At 34.4% G+C, this 14,818-nt stretch overlaps 1 protein-coding gene across 1 annotated transcript; it reads left to right on the top strand.

Annotated features, from left to right (window-relative positions):
* On the top strand, window positions 13,816-14,478 carry LOC109363572. Its single transcript, XM_019609831.1, has one exon. It carries the CDS (start codon window positions 13,816-13,818, stop codon window positions 14,476-14,478), a length of 663 nt encoding a protein of 220 aa, XP_019465376.1.

Consider the following 14,818-nt stretch of genomic DNA (forward strand, 5'->3'; position numbering starts at 1 on the left):
ATTTATAGATTTTTTGGGTGGGAGAAATCTGATTTCTAAACCCAATTTCCAAGGAAATCTAGCAAATCTAAGAAGGTGAGTGAATCATGGGTTAAGTGAGTGATTTAGGGGATTTGGTGGTAGTGGAATCTATAAGATTTAGTGGTTAGATTTTGTGAAGTAACTCATGCGACGCGACGACTTCTATGAAATGCGCGTGATTAAAACCATGCTCGAGTATTGTCGGCAATATTCGAGTAGTCAAAAATGATCGCCCAATTTTACTTTACGGTTGTAACTTCGAATTTCGGCATTCCGAGTGAAAATATTCTAGAAAACAGTTACGGACCAACTCAGGGTCTATCCTAACTCAAAATGTGATTACAAAGCCAATGGCGTGATCGGAATTCGATTCCGAGTTACGGAACTCAAAAAAATGCTTTTTGAGCCGTACCGGGTATATTTTGGCCTCGACAGTGGTTCAGAACCGACTGTCTCAGAAAATTACCAAAATTTAGCACAAAATCTGAAATAAATTTCAAGAATAAAACTCAACTAGAGTTTCGTCTAATTCCTTACCGAAAATTCCCAGAAATTCATTTTTCGAATATATAATTAGTGAAAATATTAGTAAAGTCTTATAATTCAAAATCGTAAAATTTGCGGTGTTACAAGATTGACTACTTAAAGTACAAATTTTATGAGTTCAGATTGACACTATTTTTAGATATATGGTATCAAGGTGGAAAGTAACATCACAACCATATATTCATTCAATCAACTGATTGAAATATTTCATACATTAAAGAATTTTCATGGTAATTTCAAAGAATCACCTCACGAGCAAAACCAGAAACCTTAATCACAACAAGTATATTTACATTCCAACTCCATCAAACACATTTAGGTATGAGTTGTTAACAATAAATAATGAAACATGGAAGCAAGAGGTTATGTCTCATTACCAAACACTATTTTAAACCATGGTTAGCAATTTTCATAAGCATTTCACCAATATACATAAGAAAAAGTGACTCATAAATGAAAAAACATAATTTAAAAGCAATTTATAGAACCATACAACTTACAGAGCATGAAAATGCACACTCCAGAATCTATAAATTGAGAAGAACCGAATAATGTTGAACATAAAAAATATACCTCAATGGAGCTAATTCAGAGAGCGCTCAAAAGAAGTGAAAATCCACATTAGCAGCGAACGAAAAACCTAATTGGTGAAATTGAAGAAGAAATTGTGAGTTTTGTCAAAAAAACCTCAAGAATGTTGGGATTTTTGGTTCGTCAATGGTGAAATTGAAGAAGAAATTGGGATTTAGGGTTTCCGCTTCGTAAAGGAAGTTTGGAGGTTCGTCAATGGTTTGTAAAGGGTTTCCAGTAAAGGATAAAAGCGTGGAAGGGTTCATCAATGGTGAATCAAAGTTTGCTTAAGGATATGAAAGGGTTCGTAAAGGAAGTTTGCATGGAAGGGTTCGTCAATGGTGAAGCGTGGAGGAGAAGATGTTTGCTTCGTCAATGGTGAAGCGTGTAAGATGTGGTTTGGAGAGGATGAAGTAAGTTTGCTTCGAATTTTAAGAGTAAACAATAAGAGTAAGATGTGGTTTAGAGAGGATGAAGTAAGGAGGGTTTCGAGTGTGGTTTCTTAATTAGTTATGTTAGGGATAGTGTGGCCTAATATAAATGAGAACGGTTTTGTTTTAAAAACCTCTTCAAGAACGGTATTAAAACCGTTGTATTAAATAAATATAAAAAAATTATAAATAGGACAACACTATTACAAACTGTGGCCAAATATACTTTAAGACCATGGTTTTAGAACCGTAGAGAATAAAAACGTTGTCGTGGGTAAAAAATGTAGTAGTGGCATGAATGGTGATTGTTGATATGTCACCCACATTGAGGAAAAAAACTTTTGATAGAATAATAACATGAAAGACATTAAATTTGACAACTACGAATTAAATTTGCTTTAATAAAAGTCTTTCCTTCATAACTATTGCTGAATATACCTAATGTGAGAAATTTGGACCAAACACAATAAGGGTTCTGATTTAAATTTACAATTTCATAAAAACCTTTTTTTCTTTCATGAGTGCATAATTTTCTGTGATTGTACATTCTAGAACTTAATTTATGATAATTTCAGGATTGAAGTCTGTCTGCATGCATTAAAATGATAGAGAAAATTAAAACTTTTTCTTTTGAACTTCAATCGCTTGCTATAAACATTGAAAACTCATTAGTTGCCCACTTTTGAGCATGAACTTTAGTCATTTTTTATTGCTACTGAAATGAGAGTTTGGAGTAATTTGTGATGTTTAGATGAAGCAATGGAAAAAGTAAAAAGACCATGTAAAGTAAAGAAACCATAAAAAGGTGAAAATGAAAATAAATTAATCATTTTTATTTTAGAAAAATAATAAGAATGAATAAAAAATAAGAATGAAAAAATAAGGCCTATTAAGATAATCTCAATGCTTCAATCAAATATCTAAAAAGTTTAAGTATTTTGGGAAAAAATTGGAAGCCTTTTGAATTATCATTTCTTTGTTTATCTCACCTTAAATCATTCACCTTAACTCCATCACCACCACTTAAATATCTCTTGATTTTTGCATGCATTCAAATACAATTAGTGGCAATTTGGTCTATAATCAAGCCTATGGTAATTTACTTTCATGAAAATTTGGAGCGAAACACTATGACCTTTAAAAAATGAGAGTGGTGAAAGAAGAGTGATCCTAATTCATGCAATTGTTATAATTCAAACACTTGGCTTGAATTGAATTTGTTTATAATTGTCTTGTCTTGATGTCTGGATTGCTTCAAAACTCTCATCAGATTCCTTGTTATTTTGGGTCATGGGTTCTATATCGTCATTCATACATGATTATGAAAGTTAGACATAATACTTGCTTGAGGACAAGCAAGAGATAAGCTTGATGAGTGTGAAATTATGCTATATTTGTATTGCATTTACCTTGCATTTTAAGATATAATTAGGACTTTATGATTATTTTTAGGTTTTATCTCTTTTTGTTCGGCTTGAGCGAGTGTTTTTTGCTATGTTGTATAGTTTGGATGGATTGAAACAAAAAAGAATAGAGATTAGGTGCAAGAAAATGGAATTCGGTGTTGAGGCTATTCGAAGACCAATTGAAGGGCCAAAAGAAGTCGAATTGGAGTCTGGATAGAAGAGAAACAATTTGAAGTGAAGGCACACATATACCCACAATCATGGATGTTATATTCTATTTCTATTTTTTAGATTTGTTTTGTTAGGCTTAGCTCAATATTTTTTAAGTAGGATAAATGAAGATTTTTTCTCAAGGATGGAAGACTTTACTTTTACAATTCTCTAATTTAGAATTTGGTATTCTCTTCTCTATCATGAGTGAGTAATTCCCTTTGTTTCTAGTATTGAGGCTATGCCCTTTTATATTCAATAAACACTTGTTCTTACCTGTATTTCATTGAGTGTTGTGATTTGTATCTTTAAACTGAATTTTATTCGTGTGAGTTGTCTGACTAACAGATTACTCCTCTTGGATACATTGGGGAAGGACCGAGAGGTGAACCCAACTATCTGACCATTTAGTTATTCAAACTAGAATCCTAATTCACGAGATTAGTGTTAGGATTCTCTAGGTTTTATGGAATTCACCTTGGATTACTATAAAGCGATTGGATAGAAATGTCTAGGATTTTATTAATAACCATACCATGAGAATAAGTGCAACTTCAATTGAATACATATGTTGGAGCTCGAGAGAGGATGATACATATCAAAGAACAATTCACCCTCACAACTTAAAGTTCATGAAAAGGAGCAAAACAAAGATTTGTGAGCGTAAAGACGATAACCTTTATCCTGAGAACTCTTCCTAAATTATATTTCAATCCATTTCATTATTTTCATAGTTATTCTTGTTAATTGTTCAATTGTTCTATATTCATTTTTATTTCCTCTTTGAGTTAAGTATAAATTAATTGTTATAATTAAAGGAATTTTCCAGTCCTCGTGGGATCGATATTTTATTACTTGACGATATAATCGTGCACTTGCGATTTTCCCTACCAAGTTTTTGGCGTCGTTGCTGGAGACTATGTCAAAATTTCTCTAATTCTCAATTAATTCATTACTTTACTCTAGTGTATTATGCGCTTTCCTTTTTCTTGGTACTTGCCCACTTGATTTATGCAAAATTCCAATTACTACTCAGAGCCAAAAAGGACTTTCCATAGAAGAAGAAGGCAACAAAGAGACAAAGAAAGAGAAAGACGTGTGCATGTACAAACAATGACCGAATGAGATGAAAAACTACATCGCGACTATGCAGCCCCTAATGCTCGTAGTTCACATCCTAGAATAATCTGCCCAATTATTGAGACAGAGAAATTTTGTTTGCCATATGTTCTGATCCAAATGGTGATGCAAAACTAATTTATGGGAGCAGCTCATGAAGATATGAATGCTAATATTCACCAGTCCTTGGAATTCTATGAGGCTGTAAGGATCCATGGGGCTTTAGAAGATGTCATTCGTCTCTGCATGTTTCCATAGTCCACTAGAGATAGAGCTAAGACATGACTAAGATATCAAAATGTTGGGTTTCAAGCAACATGGTGAAATTTGAAGGAGACTTTTATCAACAAATACTTTCCTCTTTCCAAAACAGTGCACGATAGCCACGCCATCTAAAACTTCAGTCAAAAGGATGTGGAGTCAATTGCGAAGGCATGGGAAAGATTAAATGAGGTAACTGATGCTTGCCCTCATAATGGTATTCCACGTTGAATGATGGTTCAGAACTTCTAAAGTGGGCTAGACTTTCCATCACAACAATTGTTGGACTCTTCAATAGGTGGTGCCTTCATGTGCAAAGAAATGGATGTTGCTTCAAAGATCATAGAGAATGCGGTTTCCGATCATCACCAATGGGCGAACAAGAGGAGACATCATCCAAGGAGAGACTCTGGTACATAATATTAAGGAAATCAAATGATAAAGGTAATTTCCACGCTGGAGAACCTTTCTCAAAGATATTGAAAGCTGGAAAAATACCATGCTGATGCTATTGGATCTACTGCATCATGTGAGACGTGTGGATCAAAAGAGTGTGAATGGTTTGAATGTAAACAATTTACTAAACTTGAGAAAAAGAGTGTGAATGGTACTGCAAGAGATGCTTGCGTACATGATATTTCTTAAGGATATTCTATAAAAAAAAAGAGAATACTAGAGGATTATGAAAACAATGTTCTAACTGAGGAGCGCAACACTTTAATTAAAAATAAATTGCTCCATAAAATAAAAGATCATAGTAGTTTCTTTATCTCATGTTTAATTGGTAACACTAATTGTGGTGGTGCTTTATTGACTTAGGAACAAGTGTGAGCCTCATACCTTTATTCGTGTGTAAAAATTGGACGTAGGTGAACTAAAACCCACTACTATATCACTTCAATTAGCGGATAGGTCAGTTAAATTCCCTATAAGCATCTTAGAGGATATTCTTATCAAAGTTGGGAAATTCTACATTCCAACGGATTTTGTAATACTAGAGATGGAAGAAGATGCACAAATTCCGATCATACTAGGTAGACCATTTTTTGCTACCTCTGGTGCTATGATTGATGTTAAAAATGAAAAACTTTCTGTAATTGTAGGGGATGAAAATGTTGAATTTGATATTGCTAAATCTATTAAACAATATTCTCTTAAGGTCTCATGTTGCTTGATTGATATGTTGAACCAAGTACTAAAGGAGGAAGTACCTAAAGTGAAATTTGAGGATCTTTTGGAGAGAAGCATGTAGGTATGTGACACTTTGAATTTTGATGAGGAAGTGACCGAGGATAATGAATCTATAAATGCAAGCTCTCCACTCCCCTGCAACCCACATAAGGAGAGCTTGAGGGTTATAATTGAGAGAAAGAGAAAACACCTAATATGAAACTAAAAAAACTCCCTTCACTCTTGGGCATGAGTTCATTGGATTCTATGTGATGCGCAATGATCAACCACCATACTAATGGCGTTAAACGAGCGCTTTGTGGGAGGTAACCCACATTAGAGATACATTTTTAAATTAATTAATTTTAGTGTTTTAGTGTCGGCTTTAGTTCCTCCCTAAGTTCGAAGCCTTTGTAGGGGAATGTATATAGTGTCAACACTAAAAATATCATGAACTATAAAAACATTACAGGGAAAAGGGCTACCACGTCATTGCCTATTAGTTGCCCTTCACAATGGGTTTTTGCACCTAGTCTCTCTAAGATATATAGGTCATTTGAGACTTTTGCCCCTTCTTTTGCAGGTACTTCTACTAAACGTAATGAAATCGACCACTTATAATTGATACATAAGTCAGAACCACTTCCTACCTAACCCATAAGTTTTCTTTTTTCTTTCTCTTATTGTTTAGATTTTACATTGGGGATAATGTAAATTTCTAAGCTTGAGTAGGTTTTTCATTTAGATAGTTCATTCATGTCATGCATACCATATAGATTTTAAATATTTTTATATTTAATATTCATATTATCATGCATTAGTATATGTTTTATATCTTATTTATCTTCTGCTTTGTTCTACATGTTATCTGTCAACTTTAAATGAATAAATATGCATGAATTATGATTGCTGATATATGACCCCCATTGAAGAAAAAAACTTTTGATAAAATAATAACATGAAAGACATTAGATTTGACAATTGTGAAATAAATTTGGTTTAATAAAAGTCTTTGCTTCATAACTATTGTTGAATGTACCAAATGCGTGAAATTTGAGCCAAACACTATAAGGATTCTAATTTAAATTCACGAGTGCATAATTTTCTAGGATTATACATTCTAGAACTTGATTTATGATAGTTTCAAGATTGAAGTCTGTCTGTATGCATTAAAATGATAGAGGCAATTAGGACTTCTTCTTTTGATCTTCAATCGCTTGCTATAAACATTGAAAACTCATTAGTTATCGACTTTTGAGCCTAAACTTTAGTTATTTCTCATAGCTACTCAAATGAGAGTTTACGGTAATTTGTGATGTTTGGATGAAACAAGGGGAAAAGTAAAAACGACGTGTATAGTGAAACAAACCGTAAAAAGGTGAAAAATAGAAAATAAAAAGCATCATTTATCTTTTAGAAAAATAATAAGAATGAATCAAAAGAAATAAAAAATAAAATAAAACGAGAAAAGATTGAAAAAGTATGTTATAAAGAGAAGTGTTGATCAAAAAATGATTATATAACAAAATAAGGCTTATTAAGATAATCTCACTGCTTCAATCAGATATCTAAAAAGTTTAAGCATTTTAAGGAAAAATTGGAAGTCTTTTGAATTATCCTTTATTTGTTTATCTTAACATAAATCATTCACTTTTGCCCCATTAGAACCACTTAAATACCTCTTTCTTTTTCATTTATTCAAATACAGTCAGTGGTGATTTGGTCTATAATGAAGTCTATGATAATTTACTTTCATGAAAATTTTGGAGTGAAACACTATAACCTTTAAACAAATGAGAGTGATGAGAGAAAAATGATCCTAATTCTTGCAATTGTTATGATTCAAAGACTTAGCTTGAATTTAGTTTCTTTATAATTGTCTTGTCGTGATGTCTGGATTGTTTCAAAACTATCACTGGATTGCTTGTTATTTTGGGTCCTGGGTTCTTTATCCCCATTCATACATGATTGTGAAAGTTAGACATAATACTTGCTTGAGGACAAGCAAGAGATAAACTTGAGATGATTTCACGAGTGTGAAATTATACTATATTTGCATTACATTTAACTTGTATTTTAGGACTTTATGATTGTTTTTAGCTTCTATCTCTCTTTGTTCGGCTTGAGAGAATGTTTTTGGCTATGTTGTGTAGTTTGGATGGATTGCAGCAAAAACGAATAGAGGTTAGGTGCAAGAAAATGGAATTCAGTGTTGAGGCTATTTGAAGACCAATTGAAGGGCCAAAAGAAGTCGCATTGGAGTCTGAATAGAAGAGAAGCAATTTGAAGTGAAGGCACCACATATACCCACGGTCGTGGATGTTATATTCTATTTCTATTTTTTAGATTTGTTTTGTTAGGCTTAGCCCAATATTTTGTAATTAGGATAAATGAGGATCTTCCCTCAAGGATGGAACACTCTACTTTTACAATTATCGAATTTAGAATTTGGTATTCTCTTATCTATCATGGGTGAGTAATTCCCTTTGTTTTTAGGAATGAGGCTATGACCTTTTACATTCAATAAACACTTGTTCTTACTTCTATTTCATTGAGTATTGTGATTTGAATCATTAAACTAAGTTTTATTCGTGTGAGTTGTCTGACCAATAAATTACACCTCTTGGATACATTGGGGAAGGACCGATTGGTGAATGCAACTATCTAACTTCATTTATTAAAACTAGAATCCTAATTCGCAAGTGTAGTATTAGAATTCTCGAGGGTTTCTGAAATTCACCTTGGGTTGCTACGAAGCGATTGGATAGAAGATCCAAGTAAATGATTTGATTGATAACCCTACTACGAGAGTATGTGCGACTTCAATTGAGTACATGTGTTGGAGCTCGAGAGAGGATGATACGTATTAAATAGCAATTCACCGTCATAAATTAAATTTCATGAAAAGGAGCAAAACAAGGATTTGTGAGTGTAAAGGCGGTAACCCTTATATTGAGAACTCTTCCTAAATTAGATTTCAATACTTTTTATTATTTTCAAAGTTATTCTTGTTAATTGTTCAATTGTTCGAGATTCATTTTTAATTCATCTTTAAGTTAAGTATAAATTAATTGTTATAAATAAATGAATTTTTCGGTCCTCGTGGGATCGATATTTTATTACTTGACGATGTCATCGTGCACTTGCGATTTGCCTTACCAAAAACGAAGGGAGACGGACCACATCTCCAATATTCTTGCACAATGCATTAATAATGTTCTGAAAGAATCTAAAGCCATCTTTATCACTATTCTTGTGACATCAACATACTTCACATTAAATGAATATTTTACTGAGCATGGGAATAAAGCGACTAATATGATTATGGCACATCATATATACTGTGAAGAGTTGACAAAGGTGATTAAAGAAAATCAATGTCAAACTCCATGTCAATTGGTTCAGACTTTTTCACGCGAGACTAGAGTCACTGAGGTTGATGTTATATCTAGATCTGGTTGTCATCAAGTTATGGTGTATATTGTGAAACTATCTGACAATTAGTGTAATTGTGGATAATTTCAATTTTTAAGATTGACACGCTCTCATGTCATTGCAACATGTCCTTCATTGAATCTAGTTTGCAAGCAATTTATCTCATCAATTTACTAGCTAGATAATCTTGTAAAGGTGTATGGATATGAGTTTCAACCAATTGGTAATGCAGAATATTGGTTCGCTTATTCAAGTCTAACATTCATTCATAATCCTCTTAAGTGTAAGAAAAAAAAACTAGAAATCCAAAGACTACACACATTCACATTAAGATGGATGAAGTTCAAGTTCAACAAATTAGAAAATGTGAATGATGTAAAAGTGAGAGGAATAACATGAAGATATGCCCATTGTGTCCCAGAGAAATGAATGAGACTTCTATGTAACCTTCAGATAATCAATAATTTATTAATTGATCCTTATTTTTACAAAGTAATTCTATTTATATTAACGTATTTAAATGATATAATGTGATTATATCCAGCTCTTTACTATTCACGTATTTCATCTCAAAATATTGGAGTATTTATTTTCTCATTTAAAAACATAGTAAGAACGTCATTACTATCATTAAGTAGTATTATTGTTATTAACTAATATTACTTAACAATATTAAAACTCATTTAACTAATATTACTATCATTGAGTTATATTACTATCATATATATATAACAAACTAATATTCCTATCATTAAGTAATATTCCTAATAAACTAATTATATACAAACTTATTACCAACTTAGCTTATTCATCTTAACAAACTAATTATATATAACAATCTAAATGCCGCATGAATACACTACACACTTAAAGTTAGGAAATGCATGCAAGAAATACACTTACACACTTAAACTCTAATTAAAGGCCATGGATGAATACACTACACACTAAAGGCATGGAATGAAAGCCACATGAGTTTGGTAAATGGCTGAGTAACCATGTGAAATTTCACTTATAGATAGATGCCGTACAAATGATAAAGGCTGAGCAACTAGTAAAACGATCATGCTTGAAATTCCTTACACTAAGTAAATAAGGCATGCGTGAAATGACCATTCAATGAAGGCAGACATAAGTATATGAGAAGAGCATGCATGAATATATCACAAAGGATAGGGTGGGTGTGTGAAATGAAGGCAATGGAACAAAACTATGCATGCAGGGCTGGAAAAACCCAACTTCCAATGGATGAAAGCATCTCATGGAATGATGTGTATGTAGGGTTTGAATGTAAGGTTTGAATTCATTTGCTTTTGAATGCCTTACATATTCATTTGCCTTATTGAAGATGCCTTACAGATGGAAGACACCCTAACTTGAATAACATAGGTCTCATCAATGATATTGGCGAGTTTAATAAGGACTCGTCATTATCATGGAGAAATATATTTTTAAAATTTCCAAACCTTAACTCGTCAATACCAGATGAGATTTCCAAACTCTAACTTGTCAATACCATGGATGAGAGGAGTCATAAAATGGTTTGATGGTTAAGGTAAATGAGTTTAAGATATGAGGGGGAAGGAGGTTGTGGGTTCGAGACTCACCTATAGCAAATTTAAAAAAGAGTTATAAAGTGGTATGATGGTTAGGGTGTAGTGGAGGAGATTGAAGGTTCAAGTTTTGTACACAACAAATACTAATATACTAACAATTGTCGATATAAATAAACATAACAATTACTTTTAAAACTTGTGATTGCTTATCTAATTAAATAAACTAGGTATAAACAAGTATCAAGTACATAAACATCATATATACCTATATATTAATTAAATACAGTACTATATATAAACATCATACATATCTATATATTAATTACATACCAATAGCCTCTGTTGCCTTTGAATTAAGCCCACTTATGATGCCTTTGAATTACAAGGTAGGGTAGAAGATGCCTTACAATATATTATGGCATAAGTAGAGAAGATGACTTACAATACCTTACACTTATAATGCCTTAGAATTATAAGGCATGGTAGAAGATGTCTTACAATGTATTATGGCATAAGTAGAGAAGATGTCTTACAATGCCTTACACTTATGATGCCTTTGAATTACAAGGCCTGGTCAAAGATGCCTTCCAATGTATTATGGCATAAGTAGAGAAGATGACATACAATATCTTACACTTATGATGCCTTAGAATTACAAGGCATGGTCGAAGATGCCTTACAATGTATTCTGGTATAAGTAGAGAAGATATTTTACAATGCCTTACTCTTACGATGCCTTTGAATTACAAGGCATGGTCGAAGATGCCTTATAATGTGTTCTGGCATAAGTAAAGAAGATGTCTTACCATGCCTTACACTTATGATGCCTTTGAATTATAAGGCATGGTCGAAGATGCTTGACAATATATTCTGGTATGAGTAGAGAAGATGTCTTACAATGCCTTACACTTATGATGCTTTTGAATTAATAGTCATAGTAATTTGTGAAGACACCATTGCTGAATGATAACACAAGCCAGAAGCTGCAAGCTGCATGGGACAACACACTTTTAGCTTCATTGCAGGCCATTTTAAAGTTTAAATTGTAGCCGTTAAATGCACGGTTTCAATAGGATAAAAACACCAATCCACTGTGTCAAAGGCCTTCCTTATATCAAGCTTAATTGCAATGTTCCCTCCAAAAGACTTGCAATCTAAAAGATTAATGGCTTCAGAGGCAATGCAGATGCAGCCATGAATATGCCTATCACGAATAAAACCTCTCTGCTGAATAGAGATAACTTTTGGAGCAATCAAGGCTAATCTATCAACCATCACCTTGGTGATTATTTTTAGTTGGAAATTGGCCAGAGCTATAGGCCTGAAGTCTTCAATTCTTAAAGCTCCAGGGAATTTAGGGATTAGCACCATAGAGTTAGAGTTAAGATTAGGCAAAATCCAACCCTTGCTGAAGAACTGAAGGACAGCCTCACAAACCAGAGGGCCAACTATCTCCCAAAAAGCTTGGTAGCAACAACCACCAAACCCATCTGGCCCAGGAGCCCCCTCTCCTTTCATATCAAACACCACACCTTTAATCTCATCAAAAGAAGGCAAGCTGGAGAGAATGATATTGTCCTCCTCACTAACTAAAGCAGGAATGACAGAGGCAATTAAAGAATTCGGGGTAGAGGCATTATCAGAAGCATATAAATCAGAGAAATAAAGTAGAGCATGATTAGCTATTTCATCCTGAGAGGATAGAATTTTGTCTCCATCTTTTAGAGCAGTTAGAGCTTTGGACTTTTGTCTAATCTGAGCCACCTTATGAAAGAATTTGGTGTTTCTATCACCCCTGGTATGCCATGAGAGCTTAGCCTTTTATCTCCAGAAATCCTCCTCCACCACCAAGGCTTGAACAAGAGTCTTTTGAGCCCAAAACTCCTCCTCAAGCAGATCAGGATTGGGACCTAAACAATTAATATTATGCTGAATATCCTTGACAGCATCCAGAGCAATTTTCACAATAAGTGCAAGTTTCCAAAGATATTTGAGTTCCAAAGAATTAGCTTCCTTTTGAGAATCTTGAGCTTTTGAGCAAGGATAAACATAGGGCAACCAACTAAGTTCAATTGCCAAACCTCGGAAACAACTCTTTTGCAATCCCAATGATTAAGCCACATGTTATGAAACCTAAAGTGTTTAGGCCTTTTAATTGAAGCATCAGAAGAGTTAAATAGCAGGGATGGTGATCAGAAGAGATTCTTGGGAGAGTGTTGCAGGAGACTTGGCTCTAATGACAAGTTGGACACTCTCAGCAGTTTTGGTTTCAATGACAAGTTTGTCAATTGGGTTAAGATCATTCTCCACTCTGCTAGGCTCTCCATAAATGTGAATGGTCACTCAGTGGGGTTCTTCCAATGTAAAAGGGGGGTTAGGCAGGGTGACCCTCTTTCCCCCCTGCTCTTCTGCCTTGCTGAGGAGGTTTTTAGTAGGAGAATCTCCAGGATGGTGCATCAGGGCCTTATCTCCCCTTTCACTAGGCCCTCTAACTTGGTCATCCCAAGCCATGTCCTTTATGCTGGTGATATTTTAATTTTTTGCAGAGGGTTAAAAAGAAGTCTGTTGGCCTTAACCAACTTGATTCATGTTTATGCCCAAGCCTCTGGTCAAGTGGTTAACTTGAACAAGTGCAAATTCTATACTGGACATGTCTCACCCAGGAAGATTGCTAATTTAGCTGATATCCTAGGCTTCTTTGCTGGTAGCCTTCCATTCAATTACCTGGGTGTTCCTATTTTCAAAGGAAAGCCTAAGAAAATCCACTTGCAAGCAATTACTGATAGAATCATCATCAAGTTGTCCTCTTGGAAAGGTTCCCTGCTATCATCGATAGGAAAGATGGAGTTAGTTAGATCAATCATCCAAAGCATGTTAACCTATAACTTTCATGTGTACTCTTGGCCTGCCTCTCTACTCTCTTTTCTTGATAAGTGCATAAGAAACTTTGTTTGGTCAGGTGACATTTCAGTTAGGAAAGTGGTAACAGTTTCTTAGCAGGTAGTGTGCTCTTCGTATAAGTCTGGTGGCTTGGGGTTGAAATCTCTAAAGACCTTAAATCAGGCAACTCTACTTAAGTTGGCTTGGGAGATGGCTTCTTCTGATCAAGAATGGGCTATATTCTATAGGCAAAGATTCAAAGCTAGGCACAAAGCTAATAATTCTTATGTTAAATCTTCAATTTGGCCTGGGATCAACAAAAATTGGCCTACTGTTTTGAACAACTCTGTTTGGATACTTGGGAATGGCATGAATATAAACTACTGGTGTGACAAATGGCCTTCTATTCCCTTAATTGACTCCCTGAGCATCCCCTCTTTCTTGCATAATTCTCTCATGGCCTCTGTGGCTGATTTCACTTTCCACTCCAAGTGGATTATTCCTAAGCCTATTGCTGAGAATTTTCCTAACATTGCTAGAGAAATAGCTAGTATTGGTATTTCTCTTAATCCTGATGTGCTTGCCTGGGAGGGCTCTAATGATGGGCAATTATCACTCAACGATGTCTTCTCTTACTTAGCTTTGCCTTCTAATCCAAGGAACTGGTGCAGAATGATATGGTCGAACTCTATCCCTCCCTATAAATCATTCACTACTTGGAGGTTGTTGCATAGAAGAATGCCAACTAATGATCAACTTCAAACAAGGGGCTGCAATTTGGCTTCTATGTGTAGCCTTTCAAGAACAATTCAGAAACCTCTAATCACTTATTCCTGGATTGTTATTTTGCTATTCTTCTTTGGCAATGGCTAAGCTCAATCCTTTAGACACAACTTGATATTTCCTCTATGGAAACTATCCTCTCAAACTGTAACCAGCAGAGAAGCCCTCTTTTAAAAGGAGTGGTGGTGGCTGCCATTATTCACACTGTTAACACAATCTGGTTTTGCAGAAACCATGCTAGATTTGAGGATAAATGGACTTCAATAGACCAGGCTAAGATTAAGATCAAGCTTGCTATCTCTATATCAGGAACCTCTTCCAAGCTTTGTGCTAATCACTCTCTGCAGGATTTCTATTTGCTCAGATCTTTAAATGTTTCGATCAATTACAATTTGGCGCCTAAAATAATTGAGGTATTGTGGGTTGCTCC

This window comes from Lupinus angustifolius, chromosome LG13 (assembly GCF_001865875.1).
Source record: "Lupinus angustifolius cultivar Tanjil chromosome LG13, LupAngTanjil_v1.0, whole genome shotgun sequence".
In the NCBI taxonomy this organism is placed as follows: Eukaryota; Viridiplantae; Streptophyta; class Magnoliopsida; order Fabales; family Fabaceae; genus Lupinus; species Lupinus angustifolius.

Excerpts from the sequence above, each read along its gene's own strand:
- LOC109363572 (XM_019609831.1), top strand. The coding sequence starts at position 13,816 with ATGGCTTCTTCTGATCAAGAATGGGCTATATTCTATAGGCAAAGATTC.